Source organism: Pongo pygmaeus, chromosome 8 (genome assembly GCF_028885625.2).
Source record: "Pongo pygmaeus isolate AG05252 chromosome 8, NHGRI_mPonPyg2-v2.0_pri, whole genome shotgun sequence".
Taxonomy (NCBI): Eukaryota; Metazoa; Chordata; class Mammalia; order Primates; family Hominidae; genus Pongo; species Pongo pygmaeus.
The window spans coordinates 110497077-110524002 of record NC_072381.2 but is presented as its reverse complement, the minus strand read 5'-3'; the positions used below and the strand labels follow the sequence as shown (position 1 = coordinate 110524002).

General features: G+C 40.0%; 1 protein-coding gene across 1 annotated transcript in view; it reads right to left on the bottom strand.

The window, feature by feature from the left end:
- The window catches only part of SORCS3 (sortilin related VPS10 domain containing receptor 3), a 631488-nt gene that overhangs the window by 58608 nt on the left and 545954 nt on the right, over positions 1 to 26926 (bottom strand). Inside the window, exons 15-16 of the mRNA XM_054436019.2 lie at positions 7634 to 7751; positions 6495 to 6628 (exon numbers count right to left, since the gene is read on the bottom strand). Of these exons, the coding sequence (XP_054291994.1) occupies positions 6495 to 6628; positions 7634 to 7751 (252 nt within the window). The remainder of the gene's footprint in view (positions 1 to 6494; positions 6629 to 7633; positions 7752 to 26926) is intronic.

Genomic DNA, 26926 nt, shown 5'->3' with positions numbered 1-26926 from the left:
CTGCCTCCAAGTTGTGGACTTCTTCATTAATTTCTCCTAAATGTATATTAAAATATCTCATACAGCCCAACCTCCTTCCCAGCTCCGAAGCCTGCATGATTTAGACAAACAAGCAGCTCCAGCTGTTGCTCCAGCTTCCTGGGGAAAGGCGTTTTTCTGTTGAATTGTGAGGTTTGGACAGAATGCACCAGAAAGTTTGATTTGCCTCAGGGAAGTCTGCTGCTGCAGATTCTGCAAACACACACACATTTTCCTTCAAGAAATAAGTCACCTCTATGTCTTTCTCAACTATAACAGCTTTAGAAGTTCTAAAAGTTTAGGGACAACTTTTTCATTTCCGGGAACCTGTATGTCTTCCAAATCCCATCCAGGGAAAAGGCTTAGATTCTAAAGGAGGGATAGCCAGGACAGTTTAGAAATAATAATAATAATAATAATAATAATAATAATAATAATAATAATAATAATAAACCTCTGCATGCCAAAATACGAAGGGATACTTTTATTCTTGGATCCAATCTGCTAAGTTGGTAGACTGGAAAAGAAAAGCAAAAAGAAGAGAAATGACTTTGCCAAAGATTGTACACAGCTGACAGTGGCAGAGGTGATAATGGAGACTCCTGATCCCTGCTCAGCATGAGTCCAATCCCATAGGGCACCCACTGGCTCATTAAGGAGGCCCCTAGTCCCCAGGAATGACATTCTGAGACTCTTGGAGCCAACCAAGAAGTCATGGTCTCTTCCAGACAAGCTGCAGGGGCTCTCAGACCACTCACAGCCATATCACAGCCTCCCTGATTCTCATTTCTCCATCCTCCCATCTGCCAGTTGAGATTCCAGTACTAGTGATCTACAGGCATCCTGTTCCACTTTAGCAGGCAGGGTAGCATGGTAGGTTTGGGATTAGGCAGATAGAGGTTCTTGGTAGGCATGGAGTGAGCACTCAACAAACACAAGCAGGCCCAACAGCAACAAAAACAATGGATTAATCATTAACATCATCATTTAGCTAAGACATAAGCCCAAATACAGCCATAAAGAAAGATTACAATTATATCCCAACTATTTCAGAAAATGTTTGGAAAATCCAACAATCATTCCTCAAATATTTCTCCTAATCTAATGTTTTCTTTAGGTTTATGTTTTCTTAGTCTCTTATTTATTTCTTTGAAGTACTGCCTATTTTCCTTTTCTTCCTCAGCAGGAAGTCTACATAGTCCCACCACCACCTCCTGTAGGAAGCCTTCCATGATTACTTCAGGTCACAGTGATCTTTTTGTTCTCTTTGTTTTGTGTATCTATAGCACATACAGTCAGAACCAGTGCTGTTCAATAGAACTTTCTATGATAAGAGAAATATTTTATATTAAGCTAATATGGTAGTCCCTAACTAGTGCAATTAAGGAATAACATTTTTTATTTCATTTTAATGCAAATAACCACATGTGACTATGACAGCTTTGGACCACAAAATTCAGCATTTAATTATACTCATTATTTTCTGCTATGCCTTCTTTTAGTGCAATAACTCTTGTATATTTTGTAAATTTTGTATGTTTTGTATATTTTGTAAATAACAATGTTATTGTCTTGTTTATCCTCTCACTTGTCCACTGTGGAAACACATCCTTGCTTGTGCTCCATAGGCAGAGTACTCAGGCTTACTCTGGGGAACCACTAGATTAATGTACTTCGGATACATCTGAATGTATGTGCTGTGACACCCCCAAAACTCCTCCCCTGTCTTCTACATCACCACTCAATAAACTTGCTTTGTGGATATAGTGCCATATGGGACATGGAAGTAGCCAGTAATACATACTAAGACTCAGGACTCTGAAGTCAGAATAATATTATCCTGAGTGAATTACTTAACATCTCTGTGTTCCATTCCTTTATCTGTAAAATGTCTATAAGCAGACTCTCCTTCTGGGATTTCATTGAGAAGATTAAGATAATTCATCTCAAAGATGTGGTAAAACATCTGCTTACATAGTAGGGGCTCAGTAAAAGTTTTCGTCGAGTGAGAAGTTAGGTGAATGAGTGAAAGAAAAGAACTCCTGGGCATAATAATTTCTGGTTCAACCTGGTTTCTCACTGAACAAGTGAATTCAGGTCTCCTGGAGTGCTACTCCCTCTCAAGAGCCCTCATGTGACTTTAGAGGAGCCCCCTCGTGCACCTTTTCTGACTGCCTGCTGGTCTCTAACAAACTTTACTCTCAATAAGGATTTGTTCCTGGTCTTTCTCCAGCGCCATGATGGAGGTTGCTGCAAAGTGGCTCTCTAGGGTACGCTTGAGGCTGGCGGATTTATGAGGCTTTTATGTTGAAACATCGATCTTTATGCAGAATTCATACTTATTACTGATACTTGCTCTGGAGAAAGTTGTGGAAGTGAATGTTTTGCTACAAATAAATGCTTCTGAGAATCTAGAAAACCTCCTCTTTTCTTGCAGAAGAGGGACAGAGGTAGAAAATATCTTCCCTCTGTGAACCAAGGTTGCAGTCCTCAATTCTTCCACCAAAGTGAAGACATTTAATTCATCCTCCCCAGCCTTTACTCTTCCTTCCCAAACTGATTGAACTAGGTGATACCCTCTCTCGGCTGTCTCTGAGGCTTGAACTTTTCCTAGATCAATCAAATGAACCTGCCCTGATTTGGCCTAGGGAAACATCTAAATGGACTGTGCATGATAATCACTGGTACTAACTGCACTGGGTATTTCAGATGCCTTAGCTAATAACACTTCCTGCTAGAGAGGACCACTGAGAAGCGGACAAGGCTATATGCCGTATGCTGATTTCTAGCATTAGCATTAAAGACCAGCAAACAGACAAACTGTATTTGATGGAAAAACTGTATCTTTTAACCAATCACTATGCTTATTGAAGTTAACTTAAAAACAAAAAGACAATTTCAAATATTCAGTCTCATTGTCCCCCCAAAAATCACTGTAAATAATTCAGAAATTTCAGTAATCAAAAACAACTTCTCCCCTACTCAGTAGTAGTAAAAAAAACTTTATAGGCCATGTGATTTTTTTTGTTTGTGTTCTGAGATTATGACCACAAACCCAGCATCAAGCCTTGTCTACTTCTCTACTCTACTCAAGTGGTTCTCTATATTCTTTTTAATATGAAGTGTGATTGGCTATAGAAATGCAAACATACACCACCTTATATATAAAAAAAAAATTCTATAAAATATTTTTGGAGACCATACACCTATTATGATTCTAGTACCAATGGTCGAAACTACTTCATCGGAAATTGTTTCAGTGTTGAGGAAACATTCTACCTTATATTTCCTCAACAGCAGTAAACCCAAGTCCTTTGGGGATGAGTTTTAATTTTAGAGTAACTAAACTTGGAAACTATTTTTTTCTGAAGCAAAATGAATCTAAAATAATAAAGACTTGTTTGATTTCTTGAGAAATGGCAGGGTGTAGAGAAGAGAATGTGGAATTTAACTAAATCTGCACTTGAACCCCAGCTCATTCTCTCCTAGGGATGTAACCTTGATCAAGTAACCTATATCCAAGATGTTTCTTCTCATTAAAATGGCAATAATAAAGATCCTGACATTACAGGGTCTTGGATCCACATGGTACCTCTACCAGTGCAAGTATGAGAACCACAGAAGGCCTTGTAAAGGCTCCCCCTCACCTCTCCCACCCTGCTTTACTTATAGATGGATTCTGACAGCACTCCCTAAAGAAGGGTTCAGAAATACTTTGAGCAATGCCAACAGTATTGAAGTAAATGGATAAGACCCCAAGATACTACTCTGAAAACAGTGCTTATTTGGATGTATAAGTTCTGGTTTACTTGCAAAAATACCACAGGGACCACTTAACCCTAGGGTGTAAGAATAACAACAGTAGCAACAGTAGCAGCAATAGCTAGCCTATGTTGTATTTCTATGTTATACATCAGTAGGATAAATGTCTTATCTATATTAATGATGTATATTAATATATTAATTCATGTATTCTTCCTTAGGACCCAACGAAGTAGATGTTATGTATTTTTATTTTGCAGCTGTAGAGATGAAGTCACAAAGATTAAGAAAACTTGCCAAGGTCAAAAACTGTGACTATCAGTGCTAGAATTTTTGCCCAGACCAGTAAATGTTAATGGAATTACGATGAGAAAATACTTTACAGTTCTTATTTCTTCTCACTTGTGATGCTACCCAACAATGGGTGAGGGTCTATTATGGCACACAGAGACACAGGAGAATATGTATCACGACAAATTCAAAGACAGTGTGCCTCAATGGAGTTAGTCTGCAGAAGGACATAAGGAAACCTGAAATTAATATTCTGAATATTCAGATTGACATCAATATGTCACAAGCCATAATTTTGAGTAGCCTACTGCACTCATTGCTGTGACTATTTTTGCTTAATTGTGACTAATAATTGAAAATATTTTTCACAATGTGAAAATATACTTTGTTGCCAAGGGCTCAAAATGGTCACAGAAAGGACTCTGCTAGTCAAATTTAAATTACATTTAGTATATCTCATTTTCATGAATTTCACTGAAGCCATGCTTTCCCAGGTATGAGTTTAAGGATAAAGAACAGGTGGAGAGCAGTCAGAGTCACTCCTCTGGCTTCCAGTTATACTCCTAGCAGAAAGTGGGAAACAAAGGATAGTTTCTAGTACAAATCAAGCTAAAAAACCAGCTGGATGAAATGAGGCTGGAAGGAGTGAGGCTGCCATTCAGGGGCAGATGCTCTGTGCCCACTTGGACTTACTTTGGCTATTTGATGCCAGATAAGCCCAATAGCAGCTCTATCATTGCCCTGCCCCTCCCAAGTTTAGAGGCCAATGCCCAATCCCTTAGTTTTGTCTTTTAACAAAGACAAAGCTGAGATGGGCTACCAAAATAATCAAATTGAACTTTAGCTTTTTATTGTGATGCAGAGGAAGAATTCATCCAGCTGGGATCGGAGTGCTATGTACCCATTCCCAGAATTGGGGAGGTTTTTGACCCTCCTAAAAGGAACAATGTTCAGAAACATGCTACAACTCTTTATTGAATGTTTGCTGTGGGCCAGGCACTGTGGATGCAGAAACAAGGAAAGTCTAAAACTCCTGCATTCCCAGCACTTACATTCTACTGGAGAAAGATAGGTGATAGTAGAACAATCAAAAACATGTTCATTTTGTATGGCAATTAATACTAAGGAGACAATAAAACAGGGATATGCTAGACTGTGCCAGGGTATAGGTGAGATTAGGTGGTCTCAGAAGGCATTTCTGAGAAGCTGATATTTTTTCTGAGACATGAGTGACTCAAAGATGCCAGCTATACTAAGATTTGGAAGAAATTCTTGCATTTTCTGCTCCCTCTGCTAGGAGTGAGCCGGGATTAATAAAGGTGCAGGAGGTGGTAATGTGGTTGCAATACAGTGAATGAGGTAAGAACAGTAAGGAATTTAGACATAAAGGTAATTGCAGGGCCAAATCACCTACAATGGAGGAAACTAAGGAAAGAAGATTAGATTTTAAGTGAGGGGGAAGATATTGGAGTATTTTAAGTGTAGTAGTGATAAGATGTGGTTTGAGTTTTTAAAATACCATCTCGGTTGCTGTGAGGAGAATGAATTTTAAGTGACAAGGGTGGACGTGGAGAGAGTTCGATTCCTGGAGTGATACAGACAGCTGCGAGATGGAAAGAAGTGATTTGAGTTAGAATGTGTTTGGGGGATAGAAACTGCAAGGACTTGCAGATGGCCTGGATCTGACAGTGAAAGGAAAGGAGAAACCAAGCCCTTCTGGCAACTGAATGGATAGCTGTGTGTTTTATTGAAATTGGAAAAACTGGGCAAGGGACTCCTTCCAATGAGGGGGATTCAAGAAAAGCTTTGCTTTGGCTGCCTTAAGTTTGATATCCCTGGTAGTGAATCAAGAGGAGATGAATGCTGAGTAGATAGCCAGACACATATGTGTCCAACCAAGAGAAGGGGGAGGCCAGGGCTAGAGGTAAATATTTGGAAATTTGGGAGTAATTGTCTATAGGTGAGATTTGAATTTCATTAAGTGAGATTTAAGGTTGTTGATTGCTGTTATTAGGGGGAGAAAAAGGAAATAATAGAGAGGCCACGTGGAAGAGCACAATGAGAGTGCATGTGGCTGGAGGCAACAGCAAGGCAGTAGCTCTCTAACCTCTGTCAATGCCCAGCCCAGCTTCTCCAGTAGTTTCCAATACAGCTGCTCAATGCAGATGAGAAGAAGCCCCCCGAGGGATGCTGCTCTGATAGAGCAGTGACTCTCTCTGTGAAAGTGCCTCAGCCTGTCCTCCTTCCGGGGATGCAGACTTCCCATCTGGCCCAGTAACTGGGATGGTTGGGCCCACAGGCCAGCAGATACATCTCCTATCTCTGGGTCATGCTTCCTCTCCTAACTTCATCTTCACCCCACCCCACTCCACAGACAGGTGAAGACCTGGTTGGAATTGGTAATGAAATGCCAAACAACTCACCACTCGAAGTCCCAATTGGCACAGACACAGGGTTCTGAGACCACTGATCCTGAGTGGTCTCGGCCCAGGGCACACTGAGCTCCTGGCTTACGTTTCTTGAATATTTTCCTTTCTCCCATGACACAAGGCTCTCCCTTAGAGAGAAATTCCATAGTGTGAGAGACAGAAAAACAAAAAGGTGGTGAAATAAACCAGTTGTCAACAAGAAGCATTAGCCTGTTCATTCTCATTTAGGTACTTTACGTAGCAGTCTCATTCTCAGTAATGATCCAGGAGTTTCAAGAATAAAAGTGCTAATCTTTTACTACCACATAAAAGGAACACTATGGAAGGTGGGCCCACTTCTACCCTCCACCCACCCAAGCCAGTGATGTCTACATCATCCTGTTTCTGCCCCACCTCCATAGAGAATGTAAGGACTCCAGGCATCTTTGCAGACCACCAGGTACATTTGCCCAAATGGCTTCAGTAGCAATTCTAGTGGAAAGGAGCCCATTTCTGGCACATTTTTCACATTGTCTTCAGAGGGAAATTGAAGTTGACCCAAAATGTTCCTTCTCTATGATAAACGACCATGCCCAAATCTTAATTCCCAGTCAAGAACAAAGAAAGGAGAAGCTGATACAAATTACAAGGACCCAGTGGTTCTGAAGAACGCAGAAGCCTGCCTATTTCTCACAGCAGTAAATATCTACCATTGCTAGACCTACCCACCCTGACACCCTTTCTCAGTGGACCTGTTCCCAGTGCTCTGGGTCCCTTATTTCAGGCTAGTCTGAGAAATGCTCTCGCCTTCCACATTGGCAGATAAAATGAGCAACTCTTGGAGACCTTCTAGCTGTAAAAAGCTCATTTCTCCATGGATAGAGCTAAAACCCCAGGTTATCATCATCACCTTTCCCCCAGGCAGCTCAGTGACCTCAATTAGTAGATAGGATCCCAGGGTGCGAGATAGTTCCTAAATATCATCTGGCCCTACTGGACCTGAGTGTGTTTCACCCTTTTCTCCAAATCCACACCCATATCCTCAGATGACCCACTACCTTCCTCCCCTAAATAGGAAGGCTCAGATAAGACCCAACCGGGCTTGCACTAGCTCCTCCTCCTCAAAGCCAGCACTCCACCTCCCTGGGGTGTACCTGATTGAGCAGGTGCCAGGTCTGATAGTCCTCTTTGGTGCAATGCCGGCTGAAGATAGATTTGTAGTCCACTTTCACCAATTGCCACTCGGAGCGGAGGCTGAAGTGGCCAAAAACTCTAAGTGTTTAGGGGAGGAGTGGGAGACACAAGTGGAGAAGGTCCCATAGTCAGTCACTAATGCACAGAAACTGGGAAGGAGATAGAGATTCACTGCAGCCTGGACTTTAGTTGTTCTTCCAAAGTGAGTTCCTTGAGGGCCATTGAGGAGAAAGCCCACTATCCATACAATTCAATCAACTGGCATGTCATTCACAGTGGGTTTCAAATCAACCATTTTTTAAATTGAAAAATAATATATGTCTAGTACAGGAAGCATTTAAAATATAGAAAGCCCAGTAAAGAAAAAAAACTGGGACTGGTAGTCCCAAACTCACCACCCATTATAAAACCCCTGTTCAGATTTAGATACACAGCCTTCCCATTTCTCCTTAATGCAAGCACTGGCATTTTGCCTACCCATGTCCACGGACAGGGACTCAGTTTCCTCATCTGTAAAGCGGATTGTACATATATGTGTTGGGGTAGAAGGAGTGAATTTGCTAATTTAAAGTACAACTATGCCAACTGCAAAGTCCTAGTTGAATTTAAGTGTGTTAGTTGAAATTCCATTGTTTAACGCACGTGAATACCTACCCTCCCTCCTCCTTCCTTAAAAAGAAAAAAAATCACAGCAGACTCATAAAAGGAACCCATATTTATGTATAGTAAAGAAGCACACCATCTGTGACTTAGATAATCAATACTGACCTTTTCAAAGCCCAGCAGTTGATTGCCCTATAAATATGAATGATCAATTGTTTCTAGAAAAATAGAAAAAAAAAAAAAGACTGATCATCCATACTCTACTCAGGTGGCGTGTCTTGCAATTACAATGCAAGACATCTATCATAGTGATGTAAAGGGGAGACCGATCATGCTGTGAACTTAAAACAACTGAAGTCTTTCAAGGAATTGGATGGCTTCCATTTCAGCAAGACTTAATCACACTACCAGCCCTGGATTCTCCTCTGTCCAAGTTCAGATACTGTTATGGTGACACCTACAAGATTAACTCTCTTCCTGGGTCATTTTCTTATGCTCTCTAATAGATGAGGACGCTTATGGGAAAGGTACAGACTGACAAAACTTGTGAAATGAGGAAGAATATAGAGTTGCTTTTGTAGATCATCCAATTTACAATACATCTCAGGATCAATTTTGAATGTGCTTCAGATAAAAGTTAAATAAAACCTAGAGCCTTATCTAAAAGAAAATTAAGCAGACTTTGAAAGAGAGACAGGATCTCTCCTTTAGTACAACTACATGGGTTTTGTGTGGATCTAAGCTCAGCATGGGGTAGGAGAAGCTCTGAGCCTAGAATACCCAACATATGCAGCTGACACTGTGGAGCAAAGCAAACCTAACTCCCTCTCCCTGGGTTCTCTCTGTTCTCTTGTAGTCTTGCTAAATCCAGTGGTTTCCAAATCCAATTCATCGATGCCAGGTCATCCACTAAGGTATTTCCATTTCTTAGCTCTGAATTCATTTTACATAGTGGTCAGTCAGTCCATTTTAAATCTTTAACAAAACAGCTCTCTCTTATCAAACATTTTTGCTTGTTTGAAGAGAGGACAGTTAAACTGATAAGCTCATCAAGGGAAAACGAAACAAACAAACAAACAAACAAAAACAGTGGGAGGAGACCTTGACGGATATCTTTTTTTTCTCTATCCAGCCTTCAAAACTCTCGCATTCAGACACCACTTCCAGCAGTAAGTCTTCCCTGATTGGAATACTCCTAGTGCAGGATGTTAATGATGCTAAACCATATATTTCTGTTGACTCCACATAGTTCAAATTTACTTCCTGGATCACAAAAAACATCATGTCAGATTAATCACATTCCTTTCTATTAAAAGGTTACTAGGCAGACAGAAGAGGAAAATGTGAAGCACATGATTTACCTGGATACCAGCATGGCATTTGAACAGGGTCTGTCATAGGAATCTTGACAAAATGATTGAGAAAATATGAGCCAGGTGCTTGGTAAAATTATGTGGCTGAACAGTACCCAATGAAGACATTAAAATCAACCAAGAGGGAGGTGTGAGTAGTCCGCTGCAAGGTTCTGTTGTCTGCTCTTTCTTGTTCATCATTTTTATTAATGACTTGAAGACATGAAAATAATGGTCATCATTGGAAATTGAATTTTTTTGATGACATAAAGCTGGAGGAAGCCCTCAATATGCTCAGTGGCAGAAGCAAGACTCAATAAGGTCATGACAGACAGACTAAAGAGATAGGCTTAATTTAATAAGGTGTGATGTAACCCGGAGAAATGTTAGCTAGATCCTCTCCATGGTAATTACATAAGTACCAGATAAAAGAAATGGGGCTTGGTACTTTTCAGGTTTAATAGTAATAATAATAGCAGCTTAAGAGTTTCCACACACAATGCGAACACTTCAGGGAGACATAAAATATTTAACGTGATCTTGAAATGCATTAACAGAATTATATGTATTATCTAGAACCAAAGAGGCAATAACCTGGTTTTTTCGACATTAACCAGATCACCAGGAAAATTGTGGTTGCTTTTGGCTGTTACCATTCAAGAAGGATATAGACTGAGTGTTTGAATCTACAGCACATGTTTGGGCTTTGGTAGTGGTGGTGAAGTATGAATCTGCTTAAATTTTAAACAAACAAAAAAGTGCTTAATGGCACATATGTACTCATCTGTAAAGAAAAATCACATATATTTTATCAGATTATTCAAAGGGGTTCATCGTTCCTAAAGTTTAAGGACCACTGAAGAAGAGAGTGACTAAGACGGTACACTGCATTGAATGGTAACCTGCAATAAGATATGACCACTTCCTATTCCCTGGAACTGTGAATGTGACCTTATGTGGGAAAAGCATCTTTGCACTTATAAATTGGGTCTTGAGTTGAGATCATCTTGGATTATCAGGGTGGGCTCTAAATCCAATGACAAGCATCGTTATAAAAGACACAAAGATGAGTAGCACGCAGTGAGGAGAAGGCCATGTGAAGACAGAAGCCAAAATTGGAGTTATGCAGCCCAAGCCAAAGAACACCTGGAACTTCAGGAAGATGGAAGAAGCAAAGAATGAATTCTCCCCTAGAGCCCCAGGGGAGTAGAGGCCTGTTGACCTTTTGATTGTGGACTCTAAACTCCAGAACTACAAGAGAATAAATGTCTGTTCTTTTAAGCCACTAAGTTTGTTACAACAGCCACAGGAAACTAATACAGGTGGCAATATGATCCAAGACCACTTTCATCTACCCAAACTGCGGTGTAAGAACTGAGGCTGGTTAACCTGGACATGACTTAGGAAAGTGCAGCAAGGGAAGAGCAGCAGGTTGATATTCTAGGGAGCTCTCTTGCTTGAAAAAATAAAAGTGTGGAAGTTTATAAAATGTGAGAGAACTTTCTTTTTTTTTTTGAAACGGAGTTTCGCTCTTGTTGCCCAGGCTGGAGTGCAATGGCACAATCTCGGCTCACCATAACCTCCACCTCCCTGGTCCAAGGAATTCTCCTGCCTCAGCCTCCCCAGTAGCTGGGATTACAGGCATGCACCACCACACCCAGCTAATTTTGTACTTTTTTAGTAGAGACAGTGTTTCTCCATGTTGGTCAGGCTAGTCTCGAACTCCTGACCTCAGGTGATCTGCCTGCCTCGGCCTCCCAAAGTGCTGGGATTACAGGCATGAGCCACCACACCTGGCCTGTGAGGGAACATTCTAACAGACAAAGGTTCTAACAACAGGAGCAAGAGATGCTCGAAAGTTAGTAAGCATAGAAATTCAAGCTCAGGCTTGATCTATGGAGCAGCATGCAAACATCATCCATGTGTACAGCCTAACTGACCCTGAGCCTCTAAGAATGTCCATGTTGTTGGTCTTTCCAACTCTTTGAGATATCCATTACTGATCTCAGAGTGCTCATTTCAGGACAGAACACAGGAAGAGGTGCTCAGTCAGGACTTACAGACTTGTTCAGATTGTTCTGTTTTGCAATCCTCACAGGTACATTCCTTTCGTGTACATTTCTTTGGCTTCTTTCCCAGATTTTCTTATATTGTGTTTCCCAGGTCTTTCCCCATACTGTAAATTGATACACTAATATGTTCACTCAGGAGTGTGCTAGTCTCCTCTCCCGGGAGGTCACTTTCGTGTATCAGATGCAAAATTTTAATCACTTAAACACTGGTAGGATTATGAGCTTTGCTCATTTTCTCAGTGGGCCCCAAATAAGATCAGTGGGGTAAAATCCCCTAGCAACTTTCAGACGTTAATGTATTCCACATCAATCCACCCATTGTCAGCTTAGGGAAGAGCAAAGTTCATTGTGGGCCCTTTCCTATGGGGCATACATGACTCAGACACATGGTATCTTTTGTATAGACCCAGCTTCCCTAATTCTGTTCAATATCACATTAATTCATTGCTCTTCTGATTAAAGCTTATGGAAGCTGAAGAAATGACAGAAACATAGCAAAATAAGCAAGGGATGAAATTAAGAACTAATTCAAATTCAAATATTTTTCTTCTCTTTTCATGGATACCCAAGGAACAGATGTTAAAATTTACAACAAGATCTGTGGAAGTAAGAAACCAACAGAAAAATTGAAGTGGGCATCATCGTAAACCATGTCCATCACTTTGGAGGGATAAACACTGAGAAGGTCCTCTTGATCCTGAACTAGGAAAAGAGAAAGCCCAGACCACTTCTAATTGATAATAATAATTTTGAAAATAATCAAGTTCCAGTAAAAGTTTCTCATCTGCCAGAAATACTCCTCTTAAGTTAAGGAGAGCCTGTTACCAGCAAAATAGGTACAGCACACTCCTCATATGTGTAGTACTTTTACAGAGGGAACAAAGTGGTTCATTTATCAATAGAATATTAAAGCCCAAGAGATAGCTAGGATGGAAGAACCAAAGGCATGGAGCATCTTTAAAAGGATACTATAATTCTCAAATCGGGTGATACTTATTTCAAAATGTCCTCTGTGATTCCTCTGGCAACACTGAGCTCTTTCTTCAGAAGCTCAAATGGTCCTGTTATCTCTAGACCAGAGGTTCTCCAACGTCTACATCAGAATCACCTACAGGGCTTGTTAAACACAGAATGTCTCACTCCCAGAGTTTCTTATTAGTACATTTGAGGTACCTAAGTATTTGAATTTCTAATTAAGTCCCAGGCTATGCCGATGTTGCTGGCCCCAGAACTGTATTTTGAGAACAACTTACCTAGACCATCAATCTAGAATTTCAGAAATTTCCTGTATCTTTGGTGAAATTTTTATCAACTAATTAAAAAGCTTCTTAAGCCTGGGGATACTTTTTAGTACTTCTCTGTATCCTACAGAACCTATCAACAGTAGTTGCTTGAAAAAGAATGGCTAATTGATCATTGAATGCCAACAGAAAAAAAACAAGGCAATTCTAGAGCGTGAAATTTTATTCTCAGGTCTTTGGCAAAGAGAAACTAATTCTTAGTATGGCCAAACTCACTGTTATTAAATCCCACTTCCTTGCAATTACCAAGATAAACTATTTTGACATCCTTTTTCAGAAACCCATTGCTAGCCCCCTTTTGAACTCAAAGCATATTTTCACCAACATAATCAAACCCCCATCATGTGAGATAATGTGGGTGAAAATTTTCAAAATCACAATAGACAACAAATGTTTATTACCATCATCATCATTTTTACTGTCGGAATCCTCATAGACTCATCCAAGGACTTTCTCATCAAGGACTTTCAATAGGCTTGGCTCAAAATCCCTTTTTCAAAGTATGTACTAATTTCATATGCTGGGACTTTCTTTTTTTATTTGACATCTTCCTAGTGAGCCTTGGAGAAAGTGAACACCTCATATATAAATATAGATGACCACCTGGAAACAGGTAGCCTACCCTTTGGTTTCCTGAGGAAGTTGCTCCCAACCACAGGAACAAAATAAATGAATTCTCTATGCTATTTCTCACTATATAGATTTTCAGAAAAAAAATCAATTACAATTTATAACTCCCATTTTTCTCTTTCCTTTTACCTTGCCACTTGGATTTTTCATGAGAGTATTTGACAACCACTCAAGATTCACCTTCTTCTTGGACTCTACAAACTTAAGAGGCCATCTCTGTCTTTTTCTAAAACTCCTCTGATTCTAAATGCCTACACTGCTAACATGACTCTGGTTACAGATGGTCTTCCTGTGCTCTTGAATTGTTGTTAACATATGGGTGGTCTGGGCATGGTCGCAAGAGTACTGGGCAGGGAAATAGAAGACTTGGCTTTTCCTAGACATGGTCTGCCATAAAATTAAGTAGGTGACCTTGAGCAAATCACTTCATCTCTCAAGGATTCATCTTTTTAATAAAAGATTATTTGAAATCAGTGACACGTGTTCAAAGAATGAGTTGCAGAAATAGCCTACAGGGAATGTGGCCCTTTCAAGACCATTTCTAAGAGTTTATTTTCTTTCAATCCCCATGTCTACCTCAAAGTACACCTCAATGTCTATGTCAAAGCTATCCATCTCCTGGTAACCCTATACACAAAGGATTTATCTATTACAGTCATTCATCTTTGTCTGCACTGGCATTTCTTTCATATAACAGGTGCTTAATAAATAGTTCTGGGTTGATTAATGATAGAATTAATCTAACAAAATCATTCACTTCTTCCAAAATTGAGGTAATAGCTTCATCTGCCCTTATTTCTGGGTCAAAGAATGTGACTGAGTTGTGTATCATTTGGAATATAGAAGGACAGAAACAATCTCAGGCAAGTAATTGCAGCGAATGCTCTGTCCCTTGTCACCCTGGACTGTGCTAGGATTTCCACAAACAAATATGATTTGCTGGGACCCTAAATAACCCACCTCCTTTAATCCACCATTCAGGCCTGAGTAAGCCTTTCAGGAAGGGGAGTAATTAATTTGAGGGAGGGAGGTGGTTCACAAAAATAAAAGACCTCATTAGAATTCTATACACAGAGAGGGTTAGCTACTCATTAATTAAATGATTTCAAAGGGGATCTCTGTATATAATTGCTATAATTTAGGTGGAAAGAATGCCACACTAAATGTAATTAGAGGACTAGGCTCTGTAAAGATGTTTTCCTCTTTATAGGAGAGCAGCTCTGGGTTACTTGACTCTCGCCTGCCTAGTCATTTGATTCTTTTGTAGCCTCCCAATTATGCCAACTTTTATGCATAGTTATGAAAGCTGAGAGAAGTTTCAAGAAGAGGATGGTTGACCACAATCCTTCAAGAAAGAATCAGAATTTGTTCCTAGGAAGCCACTAAAAAACGTCGAAAAGGAAGAACAAACAGTGCTTTGGGAGTTATATTAGTGGACTTCACTGCAGGCTGACTATTGAGTGCATCTTTGATCAAACTCAATTAAGATAATATTATTGAGTTTGATTTGCCATTGACTCACAACTGGGACGTCCTTCTTTTCTGTCCTCAGAGACTCCAGTGCCTGCAACTCGAGTTCTTCTAACCACCAACTGTCCCATTTCCATCTGCCAGACTAACATCTTCAGAAACAGAGCAGGGTGAAGCTGACTCTGCCAGCCCCTTCCTGAGTTTCTTCTTTCTGTTACTGCCTTGACTGGACTGTCAGTCTTCAGGCTAGAAGCCTCTGCATCAAGAGACACAGCTTCAACATGCTTTTCCTCTTCTTGGGATGGCTTACCCCACACCTTGTCTTGTCTAACTCCTACTCATTCTGTAAGCCTTAGGTCAAAATATAGGTAGTAGGTTTTGATTGGAGGATAAAAGGGGCAGGAGAAAAGCATTTCAAATCTAAACATTTTCTAGAGACCATCCTTATTTCCTCTTTAAGAAACAAAATGATTCATAAAGAACTCACGGTTTTGTTTCCAAATGTATGAGGTTTCTTCCTTTTTCTTTTCAAAGGCATACAAATTCATTAATGTGAGTATGGGCATGGAAGTCATACAGAATATAAAAAACTCTGAAGTTTTTTATTCTTTGTTTTCATTACAATCATTTTATTTAAAATCTCTATTTTAATTGCAAATATTTAAAGAGAATGTGGTTTCAATGATAATCAGCTCTTTGAAAGTAGTCTAGACATTGTATTTGGCTCAGTGTATGGTCAATATGTTGAAATACATTAAATGTTTAGGAACAGGGCCACACAGCAGGAGGTGAGTGGCTAGGGAGTGAGCATTACTGCCTAAACTCTGTCTCCTGTCAGGTCAGCTGTGGTATTGGATTCTCATAGCAGCGTGAACCCTACTATGAACTGTACATGCAAAGGATCTAGGTTGTGCATTCCTTATGAGAATCTAACTAATGCCTGATGATCTGAGGTGGAACAGTTTCTTCCCGAAATCAACACCCCCCACCTGCACTCTCACCCATGGAAAAATGTCTTCCACAAAACCAGTCCCTGGTGCCAAAAAGGTTGGTGACTGCTGCTTTAAATCAAGCTTCTAATAATGTTATTCAATATTCAAAATCATACTAACCTTTGGACTACTTGGTCTATTGGTTTCTAAGTGAGGTTGGACTACTTGGTCTATTGTTTTCCTATGATTGGAAACCTTTCATTTCTCCTTGCATATTTTATAGTCTTTATACTATATAATCACAAAACTGTACAGGTTTTGAGATTATTCTATTTTCTTGGTAGGTTATTCCTTTTAGTTGTAATTCAAATACTACCTTTCTATTATGTCCTCTCTGATCTTTCCTCCTTATTTCTTTTCCATCCTCAGAAGAAAATAAAATCACTCTCCTCTGAATTTCTGTAGCATTTTATCTGTATTTTGGGTATGACCCACAGCACTTCCAAAATGTATCAAAAATCATAGCATATGTACATAAGTGTCTTATTCTCTTTGCTAGATTTTAACTTCTTAGAACTTTGCAACTCACATAAGTTGTGCCTTATGCATCACAGGTGCTTGTCACATATTTATTGTCTGAGTGGCTGTAGAATAAAGTGCTTAAGCACAAAAGTTTTCATATTAGATGGCCGAGATGAGAGCCCCAATCCTGGAGCTACAGAGGGTTCCTTACACACTTTAAACTTACTTTCCTCATGTGCAAAATGAGGATGATAGCAGTATCTAACACGCTTTTGAGTTGTATTTTATAGTGATTGCTATAAATTAACAAATTAATAATTTTAAACAATTATTAGTAGAGTTACATATTATGATTATTTACATTGTCTTTGCTGGATGTCTAAGAACTTTGTGGGCAGACAGTGTGCCTTATGCTTTTATATCCCCATGATCCATACTCATAAGACTTTGCAAACAGTAGATCAGCAGATCTCAGTCAAATAACAATAATAATTAATATTACTAGGCCAGGCGCAGTGGCTCACACCTGAAATCCCAGCACTTTGGGAGGCCAAGATGGGCAGATCATGAGGTCAGGAGTTCAAGACTATCCTGACTCATATGGTGAAAAGCCGTCCCGTCTCTACCAAAAATACAAAAATTAGCTTGGCGTGGTGGCACGCACCTGTAATCCCGGCCACTCAGGAGGCTAAAGCAGGAGAATTGCTTGAACCCGGGAGGCAGAGGTTGCAGTGAGCTGAGATCTGCACTGCAGCCTAGGTGACAGAGCGAGACTCCGTCTCAAAAATAATAACAACAATATTACTAATATTAGTGAAAAATTATTGAACACTGAGGGTATGCTAACCACTATGCAGGGATCATCTCATTTTATTCATTATTCCCATTTAACAGATGAGGAAACTGAGGTTCAAAAAAGTTAAATAACTCATCCGACAAGGTTACACAGCAAGTAAATGATGAAGCCAGGAGTCAAACTTAGGCATTTGCAACAACCATTCTAAAACAATTCTCAGCAATGTGTGTTTTCAGCAAGGCTGTTACTCTTTTTTAAGTCCTTCATGACTCATTAGCAATCATTTAACTGCACAGTTTGGCACTGAGGTATGGGCAATGGGATCCTCTTACCTCCAGCTCCTAATAGCCTGTTTGCATAAAAGGCAGAAATGCCTTGAAATATATAAAACTGAAAGTACAGTTGGAGGAAAAAATGATAAATCTGCAGAGAAGAGGTTATCTAGAAAGTTCCAGTTATGACCCTATCTGTCTCAACGGCTAAAGCATCTACTGCATGAAGAACTATGTACTTGACTCTGAGCTATGAGTCTTTATTGGCTTGGCCTCCAGTTGGGAATCCCTGAGGCATACAAAAGAACAAACGGAATTATAAACTTTCAGTGCTGGAGGGGTCTTTAGGGATGAGCTTCTGACCAACCTTTTCACATGCTAGCTGGGGAAACTAAGGCCTGCTCAAGGACACAAAGAACTGGAACCCAAGTCTCCTGACAGCCAGCTCTTTCTTCCAAGCTGACTGCTCTTCATGGGAAACTTTCAGCTTGCAGGCAGAGTCATGGTGTGCCATATGTGACCGCAGCACCATGAAAACTTGAGGAATGCAGAGTAGAGAAGTGATTCACATCCAGGACTGCAGTTAACTAGGAAAGGCTTCAGCCAAGACTTACTTTCCAGATTTCACTGCCTTTTCTCCCAGGCTCCTGCGCCTAAAGGGTGCTCTGCATTTTCCAAACTCCAGCCTGCCATTCTGTAACTACAGATGTGCACTACCAGTTTCTTCTAAGACAGAGGATCTTTGATGTGCTAAGACGTGGCATTCCCCTGCACAGCCTTTCCCCTCACTTTATTGGATCAAATGAATCATCAGAATGACAGGGACAAAGATGAAATGAGCCTACTCCTATCCAGAGACAGCTTAACTATGCTGCTCATTGAGCCACTTGCGTGGGTGAAAGTCAGAAATACTAGGGTGCTAGAGTCTAAAATGGGTTTCATGGGTAGCCAGCAAGCTGAGGGCAGGCAAAGACCCTCAATTTACAAATAAAGAACCCCTGCTAGAAGTAAGGGAAGAAGAGAAATTCTCACATTGGTCCAGGGGTTTCCCTACATTCATATGTAGATAAATGAACTGTAATCAACTGCTCTCCAGTGACCCACTCTGGCTACATACAACTTTTCCCTATTGACACACTGGATTTATTTCTCATTCATCTAAGCAAATAGTTAAACATGCTGTGGATTCCGGTAAGTCATACACCATCTCCTCTACCACCTCCATCCAGGACTCAGAATTAGCCATTGCTAGGTAACCACAAATCCCGACTCAATCCTTTCACCCAGCTTCAACTCCTTTTATTGGCTGGATGTCATTAATTTGAGAGCAAATTATTACAAACCTGGAAAACAGTTCTAAAATGCCTGCAGATTTATGATGAAGTCATTTCACAAAAGGTCACAGGCAACCCTGCTATAATTAAATCTTTCATTAATTTTTAAAATACACAATAACTTACAAATGCAGCATAAATTAACCAGATGACCTTGAAGAAATTTAGAGAACTGTTTCAGCAAAGCCACTATTTAGCAATTTCCTGAAATTTTATTTTACAAGTAGAATTTGTCTATTTCCCATTCTTACCTCTTATTGGGTTCTAGTAGTATGTTTATTTGAAATGATTTAGTATTAATTTCATCAGGGCATTGGTTAGCACTGGGAAGTGATGGTACACAGTTGAGGCTCTTTCTTCCTCCAGATCACAACCTCAAAGGGATAGTAAGAGTGACCCACATCATCATCACGATAAACTCAAATGCAGCCCCTCCCTTTCATTATCTGGGAGATGATTTTTTTAAATGTCATTTTAAATTTATCATTTTGATAAATGATTTCCCTTTTTCTCATTATAAAAATAATGCACTCTCACCATGAAAAATTTGAAAACTAAAAAAATCTGTAGATAAGAAAATAAAAGCCTCACTGGAGGTAATGCTTTTAATATTCTGTGATGTTCCTTTGATTCATTGGCATGTTATTCTTTCTCAGGCTAGGCAAAAAGCAAAAATCAAACTGAAGCCAGGGTTAGAATCTTTGGAAGTTAGAGGTACCCTGAAGTCCTTAGGCCTTAGCACTATCTATCTCCCCCAATTTTTTCTCTCTTTTTTTTTACTCAGATACACACACTACCACCACCACCAGCAGCAGCAGCACCACCATCATCTAAAAAGCTCAGAATTGGATTATAGAACTGATTCCATGAATGCCAGAGCTGAAATAAAGCTCATTCAAAATTGATCTTTCCTCTCCTGAGGACGGAAGTGGCTTTTAAAATATAAACTTCTTAACAGTGACCTTGACTATTTTGTTTATGCCCTAGCCCAGCTTTTAGAACTCTTAAAACAGTGCCTGCCTTGTAGTAAGCTATCAATACGTATTGTTGAGTAAAGAAATAATAAATGTTCTTGTAATAGCAACACTTGATTCATGTGGACTCCCGAATCCTCTTTTAAATGTTCCCGTAAGAGTTCAGTTCTCTCTGAAAGGCCTGGCTCCCCATGCCTCCTCTTGCCTCTGCCTCCAAAAGCCCTCCTCCTTTCCCTCCCTCCATGAAGGAAGCTGCTGAGGACAGATTTCAAATCAAAGCAGAAAGAGCATAGTTGTGGCAAGGCCAGACATCAGCAGACAACAGCTGTTGGTCTCCAGAAATTCAGGCCACATTCTTGGCTATTGGTGTGTGTCCATGCCACCTGATTGTTTTCCCATTAGGGTGTAGATGGGATTGTGGTAAAAGAGGTCAGTGGCTACAGGGCGAATTGCACTGAGCAAAGGCCAGACATGAACTAGACCTTAATAGAAATAGGCAGGGGATCAACAGCAAGAATCCTGCAAGTGGAGCCTGTGTTAGTTACACAATACAATGATTGGCAAGGTGGTGGAAAGCGGCAAAGATTAAAAGGCTTGAAAATAAATATGGGGGGAAGAGGTGGGTGGAAGGAATACCGAGAAAGAGACTAAAAAGCATTGAAAGAGAAGAAGCAAAAGGAAGAAAGATGATTTCTAAAATGAATAAAAATAAATCACCCTAGTCCAAACAACTTTGATTCTTTTCTCAAAACTAACTAAATCCCTGTAATGGGCTTGAAAGTTTAAGGTCCATAACTGTGGGTGAGAAAATGTGGTCTGCAAACCTGTAGAAGATGAGTCTGGAGTTGAGCAATGACAGAGACTCTAAGAAATGGAAACAAGGGAGAAGATGGATATTTGAGATGGGATTTAGACAGGAGGAAAGGGAATTTTTTTTTTTTTTTTTTGAAAAGGAGTCTCAATCTTATTGCCCAGGCTGGAGTGCAGTGGCATGATCTCGGCTCACTGCAAACTCCGCCTCCTGGTTTCAAGTGATTCTCCCACCTCAGCCTCCCAAGTAGCTGAGATTACAAGCGCCCACCACTACGCCCGGCTAATTTTTGTATTTTTTAGTAGAGACAGGGTTTCACCATGTTGGTCAGGCTGGTCTCAAACTCCTGACCTCAGGTGATCCGCCCACCTCAGCCTCCCAAAGTGCTGGGATTACAGGCGTAAGCCACTGCACCTGGCTAAGATAGGGAAATTTAAAGAGCTATAAGAGAGGAAGGGAAAGAGGGACACTGTGTTTTCTTACGTCATTAAAATGTCATGACACTTCTCAGTTTCCTACTTTGTGTCAATTCTTGAACCAAAAAATAAAAAGAATCAGAAAAAGTATAAAGTTCAGTACCTGTTCTTAAATAGTTTGTCATCGAGTCCAATAGAATTACTTACTCACCATATATTTGCTGAGCATCACCTATGCACAAGGACAGTTATGTTCAGTGCTATGGGAGATAATAAATAAGACACAGTTGCAAGCCTCCTCAATCTTACAGAACAAATAAAAAGCCCTGGCATTCTATCTGCAAAGAAAATCCACATGTAAAACTATCAGAAAATAGTGCAATAATTATTATTGCATTATTGGTGCATAGTAAGGGTGCATTATTTGTGATAATGCCAATTCACCATGACCCACCAATTCCACTTCTGGCTTGCAACTCAGAGAACTTCTTCCATGTATGTACCTGGAGGCATACATAAAGATGTGGTAATACTGCTTGTAAGAGCACATAGCTAGAAATAACCTAAATTTCCATTGATAAGAAAATAGATACATAAATTGTGCATATTTGTATCATGACAACATGCCATATAGCATGAAAAGTGCCTGGACCAGATGGATATGACCCCAGATAGATAATATTGACAGAAAAAATCATGTAGAAGAATATTATTTTTATAAATTATACATTTAAAAGACATATAAAGTGATACCACATATATTTCTATGAATACATAAGTGCTAAAAGTGTCAACATATGTTCTAGAAGGGTTTGTGGAAGGAGTAAGGATAATAAGTCTGAGATGGACAATAATGAAAATATCAACTCTACCTAGGATTTCCTGTATATTTTATTTAAAAATCTGAATCAAAGTGATAAAGATTAATATTTATTAATTTCAGGTGGTGGGTACACAAGCTTTGTAATATTATTCTTTGCATTATTCTGTACTTCTTAAATGTCAACAAAAACCTGTAAGACAATAATATAGTTATGAAATTGCAGATATAGAATCCAAATTGTGAATCACAAATTTAAAATCTTACCAGAGCAGGAGGGCAACTTCAATGAACAAGGAGTGAAACAGGGCAGCCGGAGAGGACATGTGTACACCAGGTGAGGGGTGGGGCAGAAACAGCATATCCTGTCCAAAGTGGGCAGTTGCCATGCAGCTTCAGGAGAATGTTGGACTACAGGGTGTTGGCCTTAGTGCTGCCAGATGTTTCTGATTTTGCAAATGTGAGCTCCATTGGAAAAATTACACACCAAGCAAGATACACCTGTGAGTCACTGTGAGCCCCATGAAAGGAATTCAATATAAGGAAATGAGAAAGAACTTGGGCTTCCTGAAAGAGGTGAGACTTTTATATGGGGTTTTGATAAGAAATGAGGAGTGTTTTTTATTTTTTTTTAACAAAAGCTGAATATACCATTTATGACAACATTGGTGAACCAAGAGGACATTATGCTAGGTGAAAAAAGCCAATCATCGAAGGACACATACTTTATGATTCTACTTACATAAGGTATCTAAAATAGTCAAACTCATAGAAGCAGAGAATAGAATAATAATCGCCAGGGGCTGGAGGAGGGGAAAATGAAGAGTTCTTCAATGCGCATAAAGCTCCAATTATGCAAGATGAGTAAGTTCTAGAAATCTGATGTACAATATAGTGCCTGTATTTAGCAATACATTATTGTACACTTTAAAATACATCAAGAGGACAGAACTCATGTTAAATGTTCTTACCCAAAAAAACTCACAAAAGAACAGAAGGTAATTTTTGGAGGTGATGGGATATGTTTAGTAACCACGATTGTGGTGATGGTCATGGGTGTACATATACATCCAAACTCATCAAAAGGTATACAATAAATATGTGCAATTTTGTATATATCAATTATACCTCAATAAAACTTTTTTAAAGAAATAAGGAAACTTCTAAGCCATTTCATAAAAAGTATATTTTCAATACTTCATTAGGCAACGCAATTGGAGAAGCAATTTATAGATAGGGGAAATATGTAAAAACTGTGTCAAAAATTCAAATGATATTTTTAATATATTTACAATGGATAAAACCCCATGGGCATTCATGTTCAGGGTCAAATTACAACCCATGGGCCATGTCTGGCCAGCTTTATGTTTCGGACGGCCCACAAGCTGAGAGTTATTTTTACATTTTAAATGTTTCGGGGGGAAAAGCAAGTGAAGAATTGTATTTTATGACATGCACGTGAAAATTATATGAAATTCAAGATTCAGTGTTCATAAAGTTTTATTGGAACAGATGCCCACTCGTCTCCATACTGTCTATGGCTGCTTTCACCCACTAGGATAGAAGGATTGAGTGGTTGCAACAAAAGCCCTCTGGCCAGCAAGCCTAAAATCTTTACTGTGTGGCCCTTTACAGAAGTCTGCTGACCCCTGCTCTAGTTGGCCAAAATTCTTCCCTGCAAGTGGCCTGTTTCTTGATCATTAGATCCCAGAGATTACCAACATCTCCAATGTTCTTCAATAGAGGTTATTATTTCACTTAGTCCTCACATCCACATGAGGAAATGGGAGCTCAGAGCAGAGTGAAGCAAGGCACTAAAGTCACATAGGTGGTAAACAGTGAGCTGAGCATTTTCCCTGGAAAGTGAATCTCCAAAGCCCATGCTCTCAGTCACCACACCATCCCTCCTCCTGAGCCCACACAGCAATCCATTGATCAAAATAAGCTTTTTCCTTCCAGGCTGCTGCCAGTCCCCAGTATACCCTACCATCATCCAATACCCCCTCTGCAGGCATGGATTCTGCTTTTGTGTTCCTTGGCACAAACAAGAGTGTGCCTCCAAGTTGCTGGCAAGCCTGGTGACAATCTGAAGGTTATGAATCAAGCAGCCAGCCTGAGAGGTGATGACTTGGGAGTTCCACCGGATTTGCCGATTACTCGAATGACTTACTTTGGGCAAAGTAAAATCAGGCTCTTCCAGCAAACAACAGAGAATTGAAAAACAGATCAATGGAAGCAGCTCTGGTTCATTTTCAACGACTTTATCGGATGCAGTTACTAGAGGCTAAACAATGCATTTAAGCTCAGTGCTGAGCCTCTGCGTTGTGCTAAGGCTGTATTTAAAAGAATGATCCCTGCTAGGCATGTGGTCACAGTTTTTTAAGTGGAAAAGGCTTCATTTAAAAAAAGAAAAAAAAACCTCTGCAGGTTTGGGGTTTGCATAATTTTCTAAGCAAAATGATCTTTCTCCCTTTCACTTTGGCTGTTAGTTCTGCTGGTAGAACAATTAATCAGAGATTTATGCCAATTACAATTGGATTTATAAGAGGAGTCAACAAGGCAATTGGCCCTAGCCAAAGGTATCTGTAGCCCTTTTCACCTCTCACTTTCCTCTACTGTCCAGGCACATTCCTACCACTCCATGTCTGCTCACACTGTTCCACCCACCAGGAATGTCCTTGCTCCCTCTTCTCTCTATAGCCATGAACCCCTTTATAGCCACTCTGTCTTCGAGCACATCTTTGATATCTAATGGCAACTAAAATGTTTCCCATACTGGCCAGGCACACTGGCTCACGTGCCTGTAATTGCAGTAATTTGGGAGGCTGAGGTGGGCAGATCACTTGAGCTCAGGAATTCAAGACCAGCCTGGGCAACATGGCAAAACCCCACCTCTATAAAAAATACAAAAATTAGCCGGGAGTGGTGCAAGCACCTGTAGTCACAGCTACTTGGGAGGCTGAGGTAGGAGTATCACTTGACCCCTGAGCCTGGGAGGTCAAGGCTGCAGTGAACCATGACCGCATCACTGCACTCCAACCTGGGCAGAGTGAGACCCTGCCTCAAACAAACAAACAAACAACAACAAAACACATTTATACCATACTTTACCATTTAATCATTACCTAATTATTTCATATATTTATCATACTTTTTCAAGTGGATTGTGAATTAACATCAAGAACTAGGTTTGCTGTGACTTGGTATCTGGCAGCACAGCAGGCACTCATCATACTAGGTAAACAACTGGTATACTGCCACTCTTTCCCCACACACCTTGGTACTCCTTGACTGAACAAACCTTAGAGAATTATAGTACCTTCCTTCAAATTTTACCTCCAAGCCTGGAGCTTGAAATTCACATTCCTTGCTCTTATTTTGCCTTTTTATGAACATGTGAGCTGAGCCTCAGCATCCTCATCTGCCCAATGATGCCAGTCCTATCTACCTTCCAGAGTTGTTGGGAGATTTCCATAAAATCAAGTTTGAAAAAGTTCTCAATGTGATACCTGGCACCAAAAACAAACAAACAAACAAACAAACAAAAGATGCTGAATAGTCACAAGCTGGCTGCAAGGTCTTCACTGGGTTCCTCCAAATCAGACTAAATTCTCCTTAAGCTTTTTAGACATTCACTCATGGTAAGAAGTATCTGATCTCTTTCAGGGAAGCTGTGCTTCTCTCTTCTAAGATTTTTTTTTCTAGGAAGCTGCCAGGTTCTCTTTGGCCCCTGTAAAAGTATAGCTAAATCATAGACAATTGGTTCTAACATTTCTTATCAGGAAAGAATTTCAAACATAGCTTTGAGGATGCAGGAAAGCAGTGTTTTTCTATCTGATTCCACATCTGAGTCAAGCTAAAGAAAAGCTCTCTTTAAAGTGCTAATCAAAGGGCAAACAGCCTTTCATGAAATAGTGGACCAAAGAGGCCCAAGTGCTGCAACAGCCACAGGCATCTCATCATCTGGAGAGCCACTACCTGAGACTGCAATAGGCTCTCCAGCTTGTCAATCAGCCTGTCCTCAGCCTTAACTAATAAGAACGGTCACATTTCATTTTGAATTAGGCTAGACTAGTTGGTTCCCATCACAGTTACCAGGGGGATGTTTAAATAATAACATCTGAAAAGACAGTAGTAAAAAGAGCAATAAAGGTAGCCAAGTCCCAGGCCTCCATTCTGGGGACTGTCTCCCATGTAAATCCTCCTGCAAAGCTACAGTGTTAGAAGTGTCCATGTTCCTGGAGCACTGGCCTCCAGGAAAAGTGGAAATTGGGCAGATTCTTGTGAAAGGTGGAGGAAATCAGAATCGTTCCCAGTAAGCGCCTCATTCTCTAGCTGCCCTTTTGTGCCCACATGCCATTCCATGCCAATGCATCATAACCTCCATATAGACACCTCTACACACACATGCAGTCTGCTCTGATTCCTATCCAACCCCAGTCCCCATGATTTGCACCTACTGCATTCTGATCATAGCATTTCAGAATCTCTAGAGATCTACAATCAATTTCCTAACATGCTAGAGCCATGGGCCAGAAAAATCACAACAATCACAACAAAGGTAAGATTTTTAGAAGTCATTTGATTCTTCCATTTAATAACTCATTTATCCAGTACATATATACTGTTAAATCCTCCATGTTAGCACAAGCTTGGTAAATATATGGCACTGAAAGAACAAGATACACAAAGATCCTCCTTCATGGGAACTTAAAGTCACATGCAGGGATGTCTGTGCACATGTGCACATGTGTGTGCATCCACATGTCTGTCTTAAGGGTAGATGAAGACGGAGGGGAAAGATATTCAACAACTAATACCCTTTGTATTAATATTTATTATCTAAAGTGCTGTGAAGGAAAAAATAAATAAGGCCAGATAACATATAGCGTGGGAACCCATCCTGATCTGGCAGACTATGAGAACTGATATTTAAGCTGAGATCAGA